Source organism: Monodon monoceros, unplaced genomic scaffold (genome assembly GCF_005190385.1).
Source record: "Monodon monoceros isolate NGI ecotype Baffin Bay Population unplaced genomic scaffold, NGI_Narwhal_1 Super_Scaffold_8, whole genome shotgun sequence".
In the NCBI taxonomy this organism is placed as follows: domain Eukaryota; kingdom Metazoa; phylum Chordata; class Mammalia; order Artiodactyla; family Monodontidae; genus Monodon; species Monodon monoceros.
Genome location: NW_021703785.1, coordinates 11,527,986 through 11,548,924, shown reverse-complemented (window position 1 = coordinate 11,548,924; position 20,939 = coordinate 11,527,986). Strand labels below are relative to the sequence as shown.

Below are 20,939 nucleotides of genomic sequence, written 5' to 3'. Positions count from 1 at the left end.
TTCAGGTCACCATAGATATGGAGAAGACTGTGAAGAATAGGGAATAACATAAGACTCCAAAGCAACACAAGCATCTAGAAGACAATGGAACGCCTTCAAATTCTAAGGTAAATTTCATCTAACTCTCAAAAAATTAAGATCTTACACATGATTTCCAGGAAGCTCCTGGAGGATGTGTTCCTCCAAAACAACAAAGGAAAACGAGAAAGAAGACGACATAGGATCCTGGAAACAAGGAATCTGCAACAGGCAGGACAGCAAAGGGAATTTCCAGGACGGTGACTGTGCAGAGGCTGAGGAAGCAGTCGATCCAGCTTAGAGCATGAAGGAGGGCTGCAGGAGCTAAGATCCTCTCTAGCATCACATAATGTCCACAACTGATGAATGAAGAGCAGCGAACACTCCTTATCTAGCAATACGGAGGCAAATCCCAAGAAAAAAAAACAGTGGAAAAAGTTGAAAATGACCATTTCAGGGAGTGGGGAGTAGGTGAAGTGAGGTGATGCTGGCAGGACTGTGCCTTTAGTGCTACCTCTCTGTACTGTTTGACATTTAAACCAGATGAATATATTATTTGGATGAAAATGCAATTTAATTTTAAGTAAACATGTGAATGCATAAGCAAGTACACCTGAGGGTCAAACCAGAGCTATGTCTCTAACCTTAGTCACACTGGCCCCACAAAACAACCTTTCTTAGAGAACCGAGCTTTGGGCTAATGTCATCAGCAAACAATGAGTCATCTTAAGGAAGAACTCTCTGATAACCGTGACTGCGTCTACTGTGAGGAGCCATCAAGAAGACTGTTCGTTCATCACACAGCGCCCTCTGTATGAGGGCCCCCAAGAGAAACGCCTGAATGGGCTTCATTCTGAGATTACTCGGGCAGCTTCTGACTAATTGGACTGTTTGTATCTACAGACACTGTGCAACTGAACGGGTCTCCAAGCTAGAAAGCGTAGAGCCTGGTTTGTCACCCACCATAGCGGGTGTTAGTCAGGTCTTTAAAATACATGCTTTTTCCTTAACTTAATCCCACTTCATCTCTTCCCTACCCTGACTCCTTTCACACCACTTTAAATTTATATTAGCCTGTGTTTTATGCATCCTTGTAAATTGCTGCTTAGATATTCCTGGAAAACTGGAGGGGAGTGGATGAGTGGATGGACGGACGGACAGACAGACTGGGGAAACTGCCAACCTGCTTTCAAAGGCAATTCTACGAAGGCATGGAAGGAGGCACACCAAACTGGTAATGGTAGCTCCTTGAGAAAGGGAGACATGGGGGTCAACAGGGACTTCTGCACTACCTGTACTGTCTAACATTTCAGAATACAAATACATTCATGTATCATGTATAATTAAAATAATTTTTAAGACTAACTCTACAACTGTAACAGCACTATGATAACAAACCCTAACCCCAACCCTAATATTGGCTGAATGCTTATATCATGTGCCAGCACCATTCTAAGCTCTTTACATGTGTTGATTAATCCCTTCCGTAACCATATTCAGTACTATCATTATCCCTACTTAACAAATGAGGAACCTGAGGCACAGAGAAGTTGAAAAATATCTCCAAGGTTATAGAGCTGTAAGGGGTAGAGCAGGGATCTGAACTCAGCCTGAATCTGAAACCCAGCCTCTTGGCCAATATACTACTGTGCCATTGATACTATCATGATAAAAGTCATCCCAGAGATGCTAAGAACTGTTCTGAATATTTCCAAGTTAACTCATCCAATCCTCTTACCCTATTAAGGAAATATTATCATTATCTGAATTTTGCATGTGAAGAAACTTCAGTTAATAGCCAGTCCAAGGTCACACAGTTAAAAAGTAGCTGAGGATTTCCCTGGTGGAGCAGTGGTTAAGAATCCGCCTGCCAATGCAGGGGACACAGGTTCGAGTCTTGGTCTGGGAAGATCCCACATGCTGCAGAGCAATGAAGCCCGTGCACCACAACTACTGAGGCTGTGCTCTAGAGCCCGCGAGCCACAACTACTGAGCCTGTGTGCCACAACTACTGAAGCCCGCATGCCTAGAGCCTGTGCTCCACAACAAGAGAAGCCACTGCAATGAGAAGCCCGTGTACCACAACAAAGAGCAGCCCCCGCTCACCGCAACTAGAGAAAGCCCATGTGCAGCAATGAAGACCCCATGCAGCCGAAAATAAATAAACAAACAAATAAATAAATTTAAATTTTAAAAGTAGCTGAGCCAGGTTTTAAACATAAAAACTCATATGCAGAGCACTCGGGCCTCCTACGACATAATTCTGCGTGTGTGTTGTACCCACTATCTTCTAAAATGATGAAAAACAAGCCTTTAACTCATTTTTAAGTCTGCTATTACACTTCTACCACGAATATTGCCATTTTTTGAAGTGTTTGCTTAAATCTGCTAATTCATAGATGGTACTTTTACAAATGAGAAAACTCAACGATAAAACTCGCTTCATATTTACCTGAACCACACCCATACAGGAATCCAGAAATATTGATCCTTTTGGTTCCTTGGAGATCTTTTCATCTTTATAAAAATTCAAATTGTAGGACCCATCACCAAGTTGAATCAAGTGGAAAAATCGTCTTTTAAACGACTGAGAGAAAAATACACACATAATTATGGTTTCAAGATGAAAACAGCCACAATCTCTCTCAATAACTCACAAGTACACCCTATGAAAAAACCATTTCAGTTCTCTCCAAAACAAATCTAATTCTGGCCAGCGCCCCAGGTAACTGGGTGAGTTAAGACTCTCCATCACATCTAATACTTTTACTGAATTTAAATTCTGTGGAGTTGGTTCACTAAGCATTCCTGGGTCATCTTTCTCACCCACAGAATCAGGGATTTTTACATAACCACCCAGAAGCGGTGCAGGGAATTCTAATTTGGGATGGAGTTCAGAAGGATGGAAACTTTCTCAAATCCCCAGGGTGTCTTGCTCACACGGAGTAGGAACTGCTCTCTGCCTCACGGAACTGGACGATTTTCCAGCCTCAGGATTCCAACAATCAGCATTTCCCCTGATTTAACTTTTATCCCCTGCTCATCCTACCTCACTTCCATTGTTTCTCTTTATTATTAATTCTGGCCTTTCATTGGTCCTACTTCTCTCCTGAATAGTTTTTACACTAGTTTTACTTTTCCCTTGACAACCCCCTTCCAATTTAACCATTTTCCCTTTAGTCCTTGATTTTTGCTTTTCTTGACTTTACTGCAGGAAGACCTCCATGAAAGTGCTTAGGTGTAGCCCCTCGGTGATGTTCTACGAGGTACCAAGTATCCCTTTTGTAGTCAGTACGGAGAAGAAAGGCTGTAAGGCGACTGCACCTTCACACCAGCCTTACGATGATCTCATCACGCTGGTGGTTGGAGGGTGACAAGGGGAGCGGGTGGAAATGGGGCTGTACCAGTGGGGGTCGATCACCGATCACCAGGGAGGCATCCCACTCACCAGACAATGTCACTTTTGTCAGAAAAAACAGCATGCCCATTCATCTTGAGCATCATTTCCAAGACCCACAGGAAAAAAAGGGCTTAATAAGGGGAAAGCAGGGTGATGGGCCTCCTTACCCTCATGGTCACGCTTATTGCACTGTTCATGTTGCCTTTGTACAGCCAACCGTGCTTGGTGATCCCACCCTTCTGAGAGCCGAGGGAAGCAGCATCCTAGGAGACAAGGGCAACATCGCAATCAATCTCCCGTTATTACTGATGGGAAATCCATTCAATTCATACCAGGTTGCCCCTCGCCCCTTTACTGGAGTAACTGTCTGGCACTAACACCTACTGTGTCCACTTATCAATAAAAGAGGTGGAACAAGCCTAGTCCATTAAAAAGCAAACGCTAGTCCATTAAAAAGCAAAGCTTGTTCTAGTCCAAGTTTTTTTTCCCCCCCAAGTATTTTAAGTGTTTAATGAGCCACAAAAAGTACATACCATACTTAACCACTCAAGTTGTAAGGTCTCGCCCGGTTTGATGAAAAATGTTTTCACATTACACTCCCATATAGTTGGAGGACAAAAGCAAATTCCTGGAAAACTTCCCAGATGCTTAGTTCAGGGAAAGGTGAATAAGAAAGGAAGGAAATATGAGGCAGGCAATAAAGAAAGCAGAGATAAAATGCTGGGGCAACAGAAATGAGGGAAAGAGAGAGGCAAGACCACAACAGGGAGAGAGGAAAGGAGGAGAGAGAAAAGTGAAGGGCGACAGCTAGAAAAGTAAAGAAACATGTTTCCTCAAGTTCTGACCCAAACACTGAGATCTGGGTTTAAGGGCATGGGGCTGCCAGCTGCTGCTATAAATAAGTCAGGCTTATATTTGCACATATAATAAGCAGACAGACAGATGAAATATACACACACACAAATACACAATGTGGCAAACCTTCCACCACATCCTGACCCCCGCCCCTTCCTTACTCTCTAAGATCTCTGCCTTGTGACTCTGCCCCCTAAGACTGTGTCCAATACACACCTGAGTAGGAGCCTTAGGAAGAGAGGACTACACTGTCAAGTCACCCAGCTCACACCTCCTGAGGACTAGTCTAATTATGATGTTTATTTTTGTAATCAAGTAGACAACTGCAGAAAGACCTGTCTTATGCTTTGTCTGAGACCACCTCAATTTTTTTTTTTTTTTTTTTTTTTTTTTTTTTGCGGTACGCGGGCCTCTCACTGCTGTGGCCTCTCCTGTTGCGGAGCACAGGCTCTGGACACACAGCCTCAGCGGCCATGGCTCACGGGCCCAGCCGCTCCGTGGCATGTGGGATCTTCCTGGACCGGGGCACGAACCCGTGTCCCCTGCATCGGCAGGCGGACTCTCAACCACTGCGCCACCAGGGAAGCCCACCTCAATTTTAATATTGGTGGTTTTACTGTTGTTATTATTAGTGATAATAGAAGTAACTTACCTGTCTAGGATTTTACAGTTTGGTGTGCGCTCTTATGTGCATTATTTCAATCAGTCCTCCTCTTACCATTAATCAGCACCAAGTTTTTAATATCTTATTTTTCATTTTGAATGACCACTCACTCTTCCCAGAATATTTTTAAAGTGGTTTCTAAAATAATTTGCTACCATGGACATTGTTAACACTCACAATTAGGCATCTAATACTGAGTAGGGAAGAGTAAGTAATGCGGAGATGGGCAGCACTAACTTTTTATTAGGTTTTCCTTGCTCAGTGGACACGGTCACCTTAATGCCCGGCTCTCTTTATACACTTCTCTGGCCATAACCATTCCCCCAATAGTAGGGGGAGTGGGCTTGTTAAATTCAGAGGTTCTGGGTACTATCTACTTTACTCAGAGCCCTCACTGAAGAAACAGCCATTTAAAATCTACTGGCTGCCAGTTTGTTTCAAATAGCCTGCTGAAAAACAACCTCAACTTAGGATCTAAGTAATCTTGATCTTTTAACAATGTAGCCAAATCTTGTCCAGGACTTTGAAAATGATCTCAGAACAAATAAACAAGGACCAGAGGAACAGGCAGTGCTAAGCAGTCAAGTTGAAACAGAGACCTTATTTCAATCAATCAAACAATACATTTTTAAAAAATTCCTCCCCGGTTTCAAGGAACATTCCAATTCCTGTTTTGGCTAAATGTTGGTAATTTTCCAATGAATCTTCTAAATCTGTGAACTAAATCAATCCTTCGATCCGCCAGCAAGCATCCTACCTCATCTTTGTCCACCTCCTCATCAACTTCATAGACATGAACTGGAAGTTTATCCAACTTGGCCACTTTGCTTTAAAAAGAAGAAAGAATCTCGTTTTATAATTACCTAATCTATGAAGAGATGCTGCATTTCTTCCCCCATCAAAGGAACCAGCATTTAACAAATCCAAAGCTGGCCCACTTGGCTAAAGAATAAAAACAACAGATGAAGTTGCTTTTCAAAGTGGGTGATGCAAGAGTTAGAGAGCTCCCAAAAGCCAGGCAGACAAGACGGCATGGCTTGTTGGGAGTTACGTAGATTAAAAATGGGAAAGTGTATTAATAAATAAACACATGGTAGAATAACTTTTAATACGAAGTTTAAATGAGGTCACTCCATCTGAAGTGATCGGAAACCACAGTCTTGATGATGGTATTAACAACAAAACCAGGACAATAACGATATCAGTCATTAAACGGTTATTATGTGCTAGGCACAGTGCTGTACTTCACATGTGTTACCTCCTTTAGTCCTTTAGATGGTGGGGACTGGTGCTAAGACCACTTAACAGATGAGGACACTAAGGCTTACAGAGGGCAGAGTAAGTAGATGATGCAGGCCGACTACAGAGTCTATGTTCTTAATCACTGTTACAACCTTCGTCTCCTTCTCATCACACAACTGAAATTCTTATTAACGCCAAGAGGTAAAATCCACCAGCAGTAAAAGTGTATCGTATAAAATACACTGAATCCCCGGTCGGTTCTCTTTCAGTCATGAGAAGAGCATGAACAAAGGTATCAGTGAAGATAGCTTTACTGACCAAACAGGAAGAATTAAGTCCCCAGATAAGTACTGGGTACATAGAGAAGTAAGGAGCGTACCCATCTGGACAATGCTGGAAGGGAGTGTTCTCAGCTGAGGTTTAAAAAGAGGCAATTGGGAAGTTGGCTGGACGCTCTTAAGGAGTGGCTGAACCACACAAACAGAAAAAACAAACAGCTAGGTCCACTGAGAATAGTATAAACAGTTCAAACTCATAGATGGAACAAACCCTAAGAAAAATTTATTAACAGGGTCTTAATTAAAATTTTCATTGGCAACGGTTACTTTTGAAACACAATCCATCATTATGTGCTTTCAATTTTCATAATAAACTAAAATCTGCCAACTGTGTTATTTCAGGATGTACCATTTTATAACAGATACCCTCTCAAGGCAAGACCTATCTACACCTGGTTTACTTTAACTACTGCTCATCAATCTAAACACACTTGCTTTTGGTATATTTTAGAATGAGTTAATACTTTAAAGGAGGTAAAGAAATTTGGGAAAATGCTTGTTCTCTGATGTACATTTTTTAAATATAAAATTTGTTCAATATAAAATGCTTTTCATGTCTTTTCAAAATATTATTTTTAAGATAAAACACACCTCAGCATATTTCAATACGCTTACATTTTGTTTTCTGTTTCTCACTGAAAAAAATCTCACTTGTTTTTGTTTCATCAGTGGTACCCTGAGCAGAATCACTGAACATAATTAAACCATCCATGTGTTTCTTACCACCTACCAATTCCCAGAGTACTAGGTTTGAGTACTATTAACAAATACCCTGTAAACAATAGCTAACCCATATACACACAAACCATCTAGAAATATTTTCTCTAATCACTCTGATTGCATGTGAGGTTACACATCTCCCTAGGCATTTCAAGTACAAAGAACTTTCCCTGTGTGTATAACCCCATCTTGTGTGGTCTGATCATTTACTCACTTTGGAAGCTGTCGAAACTCTCCTGAGTAATCTTCATATTTGTAGTTCACAAGATGCCAGTCAGAGTTATAGGTTTTGATGCACTATTTGGGGGGGTGGGGGGAGAGCATAAAAAAAAAAAGCATAAGAGAAAAAGAAAAAAGACATGTGATGACTTTTGGAGAACATTTGGGAAAGTTTATGAATGCACACCCACACCAATATCAAAAATATTCTTTCCCCTCAACCCTCTCATGCCTGAAATGCCACCATTAGAGGTTCCTATGAAGCTTAAGAACCACTGAAACGTTACACTTGGGAGAGGGGTCACTTAGGTCATCGTCATTCATGATCAGATGATGAGCAGATGTTACAAGGAGACAAACCTCACCTCCTCTTGCTGCATTTACATAACAATGTGCTGTTTCTGACTTAAAACCACTTGGCTCCTAAGAAGTCATGTGGGCTTCTAGAAGAACATGAAAGTAAATGGAAAGTGTGAACCTAAAGATACTTCCATAGTATTTACTAATATTAAAACCTGCTCAATAGTCAATATTACATACATTTGCCCTCGGATTTTCATTTTATTTATAAGGGACAGTGTGCGGTAATTAGGAAGAAAGATTTAGATTCCAATTCACAGTGGCACCATGACCTCTTCACGTGTACATGTGTGCGTGCATGTGTACAAATGTACAAAGTATGGAGCAGTCCATTGCCCAGATTCCACAGTGACACCAACCTCCACGGACTGCATTAAACTACCTCGCTATCTGACAAGCTCGACCAACCAGCACGGTGTCTTTCATTCATCTGTCCAGGAGGATCCACTGAGTAGTGTGTAGAGTCTTAAGACTATAAGGTCTCCTCCACCAGATCTTCAAATATGAATGAGTCAAAATCAACAGGTGAAGCATTTGATTTAGTTTCCATCAGCGAACTTGCTTTTCCATATGGACAGCTCTAGACTACACATATATAGATGTCAGTGTGGCAAAAAATGAATGAATAAAGTGAAAACATAGGTAGTTAAATGTATTAGTCGTACCTAGTTGACTTGACTCTGGCTGAAACATCATGAACAAAGTCTCTATTCTGTTTACTTCACTTTGTTGTTTATACTGTGAACCTTTTTATCTATTTCATACTTCATGCCCGAAGGCTTTCTGAAGCAAAACCCCAAGGTCATGAAAGTAACTACAGCTAATGCTTCTTGTGCCAGGCTCTACCTAAGCACTCTATTGGCAAGGTTGCGAACAGAAGGTAGAGTAAGTTTTTTATATTATCATTCTGAGGTGGAATAAAGAGCAGAGAAGGGTTAAAAACAAAGTCAGATGTGGGAGCTGAACAACTTTTCAATTTCTTTGCTAGGTAGTTACAAATGTTTTTAAATACCATTTTATTCTTATAAATGCTTTTTTTTTTTAATTTCAAAGCATTTTCACATTTAGAACATCAGACATCCACACTCAAAATCACATTCCAAAACCAGTATGACTTCAGAATTATCTGTAGGTTTGGGTTTTCCCATCCTATCCCTGGGTCCATTAGCATAGCTAAGTCAGGTCAGACTATGTATGACACAGTCTTGTGGACATGCTCTATTATCTTTGTTCTGGTTTTTCACCAAGCCCTTCAACTTCAACTTTCATACCACCAAAGTCTCTTGTAGGATATTAAACCTATTCCGAAGTATAAAATGTACCTGTCCAATTAAAAATAAATAAATAAGTATACACTTGTACATAATCAGTGCATTTATGAACAGAACACCTGAGTGCCCAGATTTTTAATATCTTAGGGAAAATGGGTAAGAAATATAATTACAATGTTTAGATATTTTAAATTATAAGGAACTGCAAAAAACACAGTTAACCAGGTTAAGTAACTAGCTTCACTCATTTAATAAGCCATTGTTGACCGCCCACAAGGCAGGCACAGGCAAAATTCCAAGGCAGGTGCACAGAACAAGGCAAGCAGCCCGCACCCCTCTGGAGGTGTAGAAAGTCTAGGAGACAAGGGGTTCAATCAGAAATCAGTACTCAGAGAACTGCATCTCTAAAGAGACAGGGCTCTGACTGGGCTGATTTCATGACTGACCTTTCAAACTTGTGAAATTCAATAATATTTTGAAGTTATACTGGAAGGTTTTTGAAGTTTTTTTTTTTGTTTTGTTTAAAGCCATTAGGTCATCCTCCTGTGGACAAGAGTACGGGGCGGAAGCGCTATTGCACTCCACCCTGGTGGAAGAGGCCCAAGAGGGTGTAGCTATGCTGGCTCCTGCCCCACAGGGTGAAGTCGCTATTGCCCAACCTGCAGCGATGGGAGAACTTAATGGAGAGCTGTCCCTCAAACATAGTATTTTTTTTAAGAAACTGGGAGAACTGAATTAGTAATTAACAATTTTACTATATGCTTTAAAACAAGGATCAACAAATTTTTTTCTGCAAAAGGCCAGATAGCAAGTTATTTTCAGCTTTGAGGGACACACTGTGTCCATTGCAGCCATTGGTGTCTGAGCTGTAATGTGAAGTAGTCCCAGGCATATGTGAGCGAGCAAATGGGTGCAGCTGTGCCGCAGTGTACCTTTCTTTACAAAAACAGGCTGCAGGACAGTTCGCCTAATGTCCTGCTTTAAAATAAACATTTGAGACTCCGTAAACATATTTGGCTGTGTTTGTCTTGCATTAATATTACGAATAGAGTGGTAAAGGAGGTAAGACAAGAAGTTACCTTTTCAGAATGATAAGAGAACAACATACTTCAAAATTTTTAACTATACATTTAAGTTTTCAAAAATCTCAGTGAAACTAAATGTTGTTATTGTAATGGGCCTTCGCTTAGAACAGCATAGCTTCCTGTAGAACAGCATACCTTCCTTTACTGATGGGCATATTTAGCTCCCAAATATCAACTAGAAAAATGGGGATAAAAATACATATTTTTTAAATGAAGGAGCACTTCAAGAAACAAAATTAAAACACCTAACTCGTTCACCCTATCTAAAGGCACCTGTAGGAAGAAACAAACACCTCAAGACAGAACAAGCAAGCAATCTCAAAGCAATAATTTTTCTTTCCTCCTTAACGAAAGAGTCGTTTTCTGTATGTTCAAACAAAAGTAATAATAATCATATATTGATCAGGGATAGTTAGGCTCTGCTCACTGTTACCTGGTACTTCATGAATACTGAACTAATCTTGATAATAAATTACAAGTATAAACATATAAATGAAGTCAATGAATACATAAATGCATGTGCTGAGTCTCCATTAAAAACAATATAACACCATTGTAAAGCAATTATACTCCAATAAAGATGTAAAAAAAAAAGAAAACCCAGCAAAAAAAAACACACAAAAAAACAATATCAAAGTCTGCTAGGTATCCAGTGAGTTCATTCATTCACAAGTTACTCCTATTCTAAGGCTATGAGATAAGTTTTGTAGAATTCATGTTTTGTCATCAAATTGACCCCGTTGACATTTCTGTCCAAGTTTCAGACTCTGAAAACTTATTATTTTTCTATTCTAACTTCCATCATAAAAATGTAATTACCTCTTTGACACTTTCTTGAAAATATCACTGAAATTTTTACAAGGGGAGGAGGCATAGAAGAAATACATTACCTCTGTAACAAATAAGCTCTGAGCTTCCTGCTGTGCGTTGGCAGGGATGGTGGAGCATACGTACCGCCCCTGTCGTCTCAGGATGGCCGTCTGTGAAGGAAGCACCAGGACACGACTCGGTTAAGTGAAGACGTTAAGGCGCCAGCCTCCCAGGGCAGTGGGGCCCTTCCCCTTCCTCTGCAGTCGCACCCCGTGGACCCCAGACTCCAGCTGGCTCCTTAAACTTCAAAAGGTGGGGGCAGTGGCTCCCAAGTCCTTCTGGATCACGGGCCCAAGGACCCCTCCAGGCAGGAAGGAGGCCCCTTTCAGAGACCCTAACACTCCCCCACCCCATGTGCTTGATCTAGCCCCACGAAGTTGCCTTTTACTTGCCTGGATTGCGGCAGTTTAAAAACTGTGGTAAAACAGACATAACATTCACCATTTGAACCATTTTTAAGTGTACAGTTCAAGGGCATTAAGTACATTCACACTGTTATACATCCATCTCTTAACTGCCTTTTACAACTGTTCTTATTCACTGCCACATCCCCAGTGGGACCCGTAGCAGGTCCTTAATATTTGTTGACTGAATCTGTGACTGTGAACACTACCTTCCCTCCTGTAACTGAGAACTGCTCCTGTTTCATGAGGCTTACATGCTTATTCTAAATAATAAAATCTCTCATGACTTTAGGCAGCAACACATCTACCCTAATTAACACTGTAGTGTAGGGACTGTAATGTCAATTCGAGTTAACTAGGCCTTGGGCTTCAGGAAGGAATGTTCTAGATTTTTTCTCCCATGGACTGTAATCCTTGGATACTATTAACAGATCATAGTTATAAAAACAGCACACAAGAAACCAGCTTGTTGACAGAATCTACCCCATTGGTTCCTGAGGCTAATTACTAAGCTGGAATCTCCCAGCATCTGTCCCATCTGTTTTTCTTCTTCCTAAGATTGGAGGAAACTTTGGGTCAGATCTGTGGTCCCTCCTCTGCCAGCACAGGGGAAGAACTCCAGGGCATACATTTTTTAATAATCTTATTTCCTGCCCGTATTGTCTCCCTGTTGTGTCTGCTTCACCTGTCTTTACTCTTTGCTTGCACTGTGACCATCTTTGAAAGCAATCTTAAATCCTACTTTTAATAAGGCTTCCTTATTCTACAGGAAGAGAAGGAAGGAACTCTGTTCTCTACCAAAGTCCTTCACAGGTGAATTATTGATTCATTCAGCCTCCTCCAAGAGGGCTTTCAACACCCTGGCTCTTGGCTTCTTTGTGAAAGTCACAAATGGTGACCCTTCTTACACACCTGGTTCCATGAAATGCCATAGAGATGAATGACAGTAGGCACTGGAGGCATAATCTATTCAAAAAGCTTCAAAGTAAGACATCGATTGTCAAAACTGTTAAGAATCAGGTATACCAGTAAAGGGAAATTAAGAAATCATGTGCACTTCAAAGAAGGACACATTCTATACCCCCACTTACTGCGTCCTTATCTTGATTTATTTGGGTCTATCACGATTTTTTGAAACTAATTATCATACTTTAAAAATGTTCATGAAATGGCTCAGGTCAAGAAATAGGACTGTTAGGGTCATTTCCAGCTCATTCCCCATCAGAACATTAGGAAAAAATAAAATTTATTACAGAATTTTCCTAGTGGAATTACCAACTCAAGAAACTTTAATTATGTGACACTTTTCCAAACACCCCTTTAAGGTAAGAAAAATAATAGGAAATGAAACCTTTTTATTATTGTGGATCAAAGTGCATTACGTTTTCAATTTAAAAAGAAAGCAACTTTACTCATTAAAGATGGACGACTTTTAACAGATAAGAGAGCACTGGGCATAATTAAACCAATCATCCATGTATTTATTACCACCCACCAATACCAGAAGGGTGTTAAGAAAGAACACAGAAGCACACGCTGGTACGAGAGGAAAGAGTCTAAGAGGGGAGTCTAAATCCGACAGGGAGGAGAAGCGGACATCAAGAAGATGAAGACGCGCACTGAGGCAAAGATGCTTACGCTACACTGTACAGGATGAGTACAAGTTGTGTTTAGCACAAAAAGGAAGAGAAATGTGAAGATAAGCCTACCCTTAGAAAGTTAAAATAACAAAATCAAGTCATAATAGATGAGATTAGCTTTTTGCATACACATAAAAAGCAAACCCATTAAGTCCTAGAATTAAAAAAATATACGCCAAAGAAAAAACTGCCTAAAACTCTAATTAGCTTGAATTAAACATCTCTAAAACCACACCAACCTACAGCCTAGTCAATGGTTTTAACTAGGGAAAGAATGAGCCAACAGAAAGAACAGGGCTTGTATGACCAAAGCAATTTTGTCAATGTCTTTGTCACCATTTAATAGGAAAGGCTGGGATCCATCAGGCTGTGACCCACTGGGGGACTCCTGGACTTGGCTCCAATGAGGAGTCACTGTTTGATGTCACCAGTTGCCAAGGTCTTTCCTTTTGTTCCCTCTGCTTTAAGTTTAGTCTCACTAACCCACTTGTTTATCATAATTCCCATTTCGACTCTCCTAATCAGAGAACACACAGCCAATGAATGTATTCTGATCTGCTTATTAACTCTAGTTCTCAATGCACATTATTAAATGGTATTCTGGTTTAACTTCTCCATATATTTTATGTATTAAAAGTCACATTCAGGTAATAGTCTACTGTATGTCAAATCGATTCACATTAAATTTCTGTAGTTTTATTTATCTGGCTTATAACAGAGTCCAAATCAGTACCTGCAGATTTATACTCAATGAACACTAAAACTCTTCTCAAATATGAGCTTAATTTTCTTTTTCATGGTTGTGGTATTCTTTCCTACTTTCCTATTAACTAAAATCATATTCCTGCTAAAAGATGGGTCTGTGTCCACCTTGTATAAATTGTCATCAAGGCAGACATTCAAAGAACATCAGTCCCATCCCTTTGTTTGGAAATAAATTATTTCCATTCTACTAAAAAAGCTGTACATCTGCAAGAGGTAGGGGGAAAAAAACAGTGCACACTATGAAGTGTGATAAGATCTGAAAATTAAATCTAAACACAGCTAGCATCTCAAACATCCTTTGGGATATAAATCTCACAGTACAAAATACAATTTAAAGCCGGGCTTCCCTGGTGGCGCAGTGGTTGAGAGTCCGCCTGCCGATGCAGGGGACACGGGTTCGTGCCCCGGTCCGGGAAGATTCCACATGCCGCGGAGCGGCTGGGTCCGTGAGCCATGGCCGCTGAGCCTGCACGTCTGGAGCCTGTGCTCCGCAATGGGAGAGGCCACGGCAGTGAGAGGCCCGCGTACCGCAAAAAAAAAAAAAGCAAAATAAATAAATAAATAAAAGCCTTCTTCTAGCAACTATAACAGATTCAATTATTTTCAGCCAATATTGTTTCTTAGGTTAAACACTGGCAGTGCTTGATGCACAGAAATCCTTAATTACCTTGGCCAAGTATGGGCGTGAGTCTTATGAGGCCTTCCACAAAATTTTAGGACTAATTGAAAAGGTAACTTAGGACTACAAAAGGAGGAGAAGAAGGTGAAGTCCTCTTCTAAAGGACTTATATAATGATGCATGGACACCTGAGAGCCTAGGCCAATCTTTATGGGACTTTTTTTTTTTAATGGAATGAACTGATGAAATGCAGAGGTGCCCCCGATCCGAATATAAAGGGTACAATTTACGACTATCTCCAAGTCTAGTTAGGAGGACAAATTTCAAATAGAGCCTTTTTTATTTTAAAAACTTTTTTTTTCCTCTTGGTTGAAATGATTCCCTCCCAAAACTGGGGTCACTTTAACGGCTATGAGCCGTAATCAGGAATGCGGGATGCTCAGCCCAGGGAAGCAGGGTCCCTCAAGGGAACATAGAGAGGTACCACGTTTCCTCACCTGGGCACAACCCCAGGGGCTTCCGGGCATTTCCTGCCCCTCTTCTTCACCACTCACTGCTCTTCCCTGATGGCCTGCTGTGGCCCTGTTTCTTTAGCTTTAACTTGGAATCCCTCTTACTAATGAACTTCCTGCCCCCAACCTGGCCAGGGCTCTGTCTTTCCTCGGTAGGGTGCTGGCTAACACGCTACCTTAACCCCACTGAGGCTGGGAAACCAAGAAGCTCATGTTTCAAACCACAAGCAATGTGAAGCACATAATTTAATTAAACTTCCTATGGAAGAATTTGAGAAGTGATCTTGGAAAGAGGTTGGACTTGAGAGCCAGGAAACCTGAGTTCTCATCTGAGCTCTGCCTCTAATTAGCTGTGTAATCTTGGAGGAAAGTTTTAACTTTCCAAATCCAGAATTTTCTAGGATCTCTAGGTTTTCTTTGTGGTTTAAAAACTCCATAGTTCCATGGAATTCTAAGTCTCTCTCTCACAAGTGGTTTATTATGAGTGCTACGAATTGCTTTGTGAGAAACTAAAAACTTAAAAGACATCCAGAAAAAAGATGAATACGCTGTATCTTTTTTGATTTATAGTCATATTACCCCACTTACTTTTTTAATGAAAGGAATTGTTTTAATGTGTTTTTATGAAAGAAATTGGATTAAAAGGAGGGAAGATTCACTCTGTAGACTTAAATACAGGCGTTAGTATTAACGAAGATGTTCTTTTGTGTCATCATTTCTTTATTTTTCTAATCCTCTCAACTCATAAGGCACCAGATTTTTTTTATTAATCACTTTACAATGGGCATTAAACTATAACAAAACAACCCTCTTAATTCCTGGTGGGAAGTATGCATATCTACTGGGTGTCTAATATGTCATATTTTATAGGACTTACAATTCAGACATTGAAACAAAAGGCCCACCCTTCCCCTGGGACACAGGAACAATGAGCTGGAGACAAAATCCCAGAGAAGTGGGTGGGCTGTAACCTGAGCCAGCTGTGTGGATCTACAAGGACTCTCCCCACCTCTCCTGTCCTAAGGAGCGCAGGGCAGGGAGTGTCCACCCTCAGACAGAAAACAAACATCACGGGCAGCCCAGGAGGGAGTGCGAGCTCAGAGGTGGCCGCTCCTCGGGTGTCCTAAGTAGAACAACTCCGAAGGAAGGCGAGGCCAAAGTGCACCACCTGAGACACAGAAGAGGTGAAGAGGGTTCTCCTCAGTAATCGGTCAGTAGGTATGGCTGCAGAACAGAGAGAGAGAAGGGATTCCTATGCTCCTGCCATCTTACCTCTAAGATGGGCCTTGAGGCCTGGGGAGTGAGGGTAGGAGGGGCCAAGGCGCAGTGAAGGGAGGCAAGTGGATGTGGCAGAAATCAAAGCCCAGGTGGTCTGGGTAAGACTCAGCTCTCAGGCGGGCATGGCCCATCTCCCTAGCTAAAGAGTAAGCCCTGGGTTGAATTTTTATTGTGCTCAACTGCGCCAAGTGGATTTTCAACTGCTCCCTGCTAGAGAGACGGCTCTCAACACCTCCTCCCTCTGTCTCTAGGTCCCTCTGAATCTGCTGGAGGTACCCCCTTGGATGCATGTCCGTACATTAAATGTTTTGTATCCTGCGCAGTATTAAACCTCACTTTAGACAAGGCTGGGAACTTAGCTGCAACTTACTGAGCACAGCAGTAATGGAACCTTTCCAAATATCTGGCAGATGCATTTGTTTCAGAGCAGATGACTAGCTTTTGAGAGGATTCAGTTCCAAGCTAGGCTGGAAACTGAAATCCACACAGGGCGTTCCCCGCATCTCACTGCAGAGATCAGACCCACAGTGTTCCATGAAGGTCAGACAAGTCCATTTCCAGGGAAGCGGTTTCCTGAGGATTCTCAACGTTTAATGCACTAATAATCAAGAAAACAAACAGGGCATGGGACAAGGGTCCAGAGAAAGATGTCCACTTAGGTTTCTGGAGGGACTTAATAAAAAACAACTCCCGAGAAACTAAAACATTACAAGGACGGAACCTAATATGGGCAGAGAAACAGACATCTCTCTGCCTCTCTCTGACAGCTCCTCTTCACTAGTCCCTGCCCGGTGCCCAGGTTTCCATCTTTAACTGTCTCTCTCTCTTCCCTCAACAGCATCACCCTGTGCCGTCAAGGACTTTCCTTGCTGTACATCCCCATAACAACGCACCGATTTAGGGGGCTCTTGTGTGAACCTCAGTGTGGCACCCTCCCTGACGGGGATGTCTGCCTTCCCTCAACCAGCCCTCTGCACAGCTGCCAGTCATCTTTCTGAAACTCTTATCAATAGCGTCATGCCTCAGCTTGAATTCTTTCAAGGACCCCCACCACCACTGCCATGAGAATAAAGTCCAGACTCCTCAGCATGACCTGACCTTTGGTGACCCGCGGTACTGACTTCTCTGGACTCCTCTCCTGCCCGTCTCTGACCCTCCAGCACGCGGGCTACTTCTGACTCCCTAACGTAGCAGCCCCTGCGCCTGGCTGCGGGGCTGCTCACTCCCACCTCCTGCAGCACACGGCACACACGCAGTTCTGCGGAAATTACTCAGAAACCTTGCCGCATCGCCCACCAGACTCAAGAACCTCATACTGTGCTAGTCATCTTTGCTTCTCCAACACCCTTACATAACGTCTGGCCTAACCTGAATGTCTGAATGAATGGGCAGTCGGGACTTTTAAATGGAATCACTTGGGGCTCCGAATGAGACAGTGTCTTAGCAACTGGTGAGACATCAGGTAGCTCTGTCACTGCATAGTGTCCTGTTTCCTAAAGTGTCATATATGTACATTTATAAATGTCAGTAGACCTTTGATAGTCATAAAAATTTCATTCTGCTACCTTGAAAACCCCCCAAATTATGTATTACATAACAGCTTGGTCAAATGCAGTAAATTATAACTAAATAAGTTAAATGTTCAAAACCCTTAATGACCAGACTCATCAACTGGGGGGCGGGGGGTGTTTGGTATTACAGAGAAGCTGGTTTCTTTTATTTTTTTTAATAAATTTATCTATTTTTGGCTGCGTTGGGTCTTCGTTGCTGCGTGCGGGCTTTCTCTAGTTGCAGCGAGCCGGGGCTACTCTTCGTCACAGTGCGCGGGCTTCTCGTTGCGGTGGCTTCTCTTGTTGTGGAGCACGGGCTCTAGCACACAGCCTTCAGTAGTTGTGGCACATGGGCTCAGTAGTTGTGGCTCGTGGGCTCTAGAGCACAGGCTCAGTAGTTGTGGCGCACGGGCTTCGTTGCTCCGCGGCATGTGGGATCTTCCCGGACCAGGGCTCAAACCCGTGTCCCCGGAACTGGCAGGCGGATTCTTAACCGCTGCGCCAGCAGGGAAGTCCCTCTAATCACTTAAGTATCACTGCAGAAGTGAGGACGGGGCTGGCTAGCCAGAAAACCAGGAGAGGCCTTGCAGCCACCTGGGTGGACACGTGGCAGGTCCAGCTTCCCCATGAGTAAGGGGCTCAGCCTGCTCCACGTCATATGACTTTGCAACTAAAAACTGCCATCCTCAAAAATAAAACGATGTTACCTAGAGGAGAGGAAGGAGACTCCACTAAGCATCCTGGGCACTCAGCTCCCTCCCTGCTGCCTGTCGGACATCAGCCAGTGTGTACAAAGAGCTTCCTTGAATGGTGGTATCTCTTTGGATTCTCACACATCTAATGAGAACCCCAATTTTAGGGCAAATGTTATCCCTGAATTACAGGTTAAGAAAGGTGAATTTACATGGGAGCATCATTTAAGGGAAAAAAAAAAAAAGGAAAGGTGAATTTTAGGGAGGTTTATGGCTTACTGAAATACCCAGATTAGTGACAGACAGACCTGGGGCTAAAATCTAAACCCAGATGACTACATCTCAGGTCTTGCCACTACCCTAGTGTCTAGAACAACTACCATTCTATTCGGTAACAGAGCCTTGAGAAAGGGGTAGGCAAGTGTAGCTTCTTTCGTTTTCTACTTGTCTGTGTATGGTTCTCTGTGTCTTCTTTAGAATGCAATTTTAGTTGTTAAAAACACCATACCTTTGTGCGAATACCTAGCGTAGTGAATAGTGAATATGCTTCACGTTAAAACATGTCCATTATTTATATACTTCCAATATCCCAATGAAGTTTCCTTTCAGGACTTGCCTTAGGGAGGCACATGCCTTCATTCACACGTAAGGCCTCACTCGTGCATCAAGGATAATTTCACACAAGCCCCTCTGCGCGTTTACCAGCACCACCAGGACGGTCTGCTCAGAGCAGCCCTTCAAAGCCTGGGACGCCAGGCAAAGTCCTATCTTAAACACAGTGGAGCAGAGGTTATGCTTTGCGGATAAAATACTAAGCAGATGGGGAAGTCCTGATTGGAGGACTTCTGACATCAGGGGACTTCACGGAACTCCCTCAATTTGTCCTCACTGGATCTCAGGCACACACTCAAGGGTGCTGCTGATGCAAGGGCCATCAAACCCACACAGGATACTCAGCAGGGCCCAGGTTCTGCCAGGTAACCCTGGTAGGAAAAGGCAGAGGTATGGACACAGCAGGACCCATTCAGGTTGTAGGAACCACAGAGTGTGTGCCTAGTAATATGTTAAATGGCATCTGATGATTCTGAGGCCAAAACCCAGGTTTTCTTTTATTTGAAGGACTTCTGAGTTTTGTTTTTGCATGCAAACATGTCTGCCTCTCTTCTACTCCCTTGACCCACCACCTTGAGCTGTGCCCTTACGACCACAAAGGCAGCTGGTGCCGAGATCTCAAATCCATCCATTTACTCAAAACATATTAAATGCTTACCACGAATTAAGCACTGTTGTAGGAACATCACAAATGCAAAGGTGAATTTTCAAAAAGCTATGGTTTATAATAAAAAAACAACAACTATGGTTTGCCACTCTCACAGAGGTTTTATTTTCTATTTGGGGAGAAAATAATCAAGTCTTATAGTTATAATAAAGTCTTATAGAGAAAATAATAAAGTCAAATAACCATAATAAAGAATGATTTTCAGTGAATGCTAGAGATATGGTATAAATAAATCTCCACTGCTTGCACTGTCTTAAGATTTCATCTTGGCTCAAATCTTCCTCTGTCAATGCCTGTGAGTAGTGTTTAGTAACCTAAGACATATACATGAATCACATAGATAAAAGTGTCCTTCTACCCCTCCCTGGTTACACATGAGGTCTGTGCTTACCCAATTCCACTCACTGTAGAACCTTCACCAGTCTCTTGGACCTATTTAAAATGTGAGCAAACGTTATTTTTAAAAAGCAAAGAAGATATGAAAAAGAAAGAAAGAGAGTGAGTGAGAGAGAAGGGAGGGAGGGAGGAAGGAAAGAAAATGTGACCTGATATGGGGAAAACATGCATACAGTAATGGACTATACTAGACTCATCCAGTATCTTTTATTCTATCTGAGAAGAGAATAAAATCTTAGATTCACTTATGAAGGTAATATTTTGTGTGTGTGTGTTTTATTTCATCTAGTTATTTATGTAGGTAATCTCAACTCCCCACTCGATCATAAGTTTTCCTAAGCACTGCATGGTGTTTCTAACAAAAATCATGTCATACATTGCCGGTATGGTGTGTGGGGGGGAAAGAGCTACTTCCCTCACCGGGCTGTCTTGAGGAAAAATGAAGAAAATGTCTAAAGTGCTAGTAAACATAGAAATCAACCTGACAAGTTTTTCCTCTAATGGTGTTCACAAAAGGCACTGCAGCTCCCTGAGGTGCCCAGCTGCTGGGGCACCATCACACCGCATTCTGTATGAACGCCCCAGCTCCCTAGGAGAACAAAGAACGTGCATCAATCACGTCCCCTAGAGTTGCATCCCATGGAGCATGGCGTGGGCCACCCTCCACTGAAGAACGGGCCTCCTCTGCTTGCACAGAGCACAGGGACCCAGAGGTACACCCGTGGGCAGTAAGGAAGACCAGAGTACCCACCTGGGTGCCAC

At 42.2% G+C, this 20,939-nt stretch overlaps 1 protein-coding gene across 20 annotated transcripts in view; it reads right to left on the bottom strand.

The window, feature by feature from the left end:
* Positions 1-20,939, bottom strand: part of DOCK9 (dedicator of cytokinesis 9) — a 351,807-nt gene that overhangs the window by 123,015 nt on the left and 207,853 nt on the right. For 19 of the 20 annotated variants that reach the window (XR_003791732.1, XR_003791733.1, XR_003791734.1 and 16 more), the window contains exons 3-7: positions 11,063-11,152; positions 7,452-7,534; positions 5,695-5,764; positions 3,586-3,681; positions 2,471-2,605 (exon numbers count right to left, since the gene is read on the bottom strand). Coding sequence is in view for 16 of the 20 variants with exons in the window: in XM_029210207.1 (XP_029066040.1) it covers positions 2,471-2,605; positions 3,586-3,681; positions 5,695-5,764; positions 7,452-7,534; positions 11,063-11,152 (474 nt within the window). In the remaining 4 variants the exon portion in view is untranslated. Of the gene's footprint in view, positions 1-145; positions 460-2,470; positions 2,606-3,585; positions 3,682-5,694; positions 5,765-7,451; positions 7,535-11,062; positions 11,153-20,939 lie in introns of those variants that run through there. The other variant, XM_029210208.1, reaches the window with a different exon arrangement.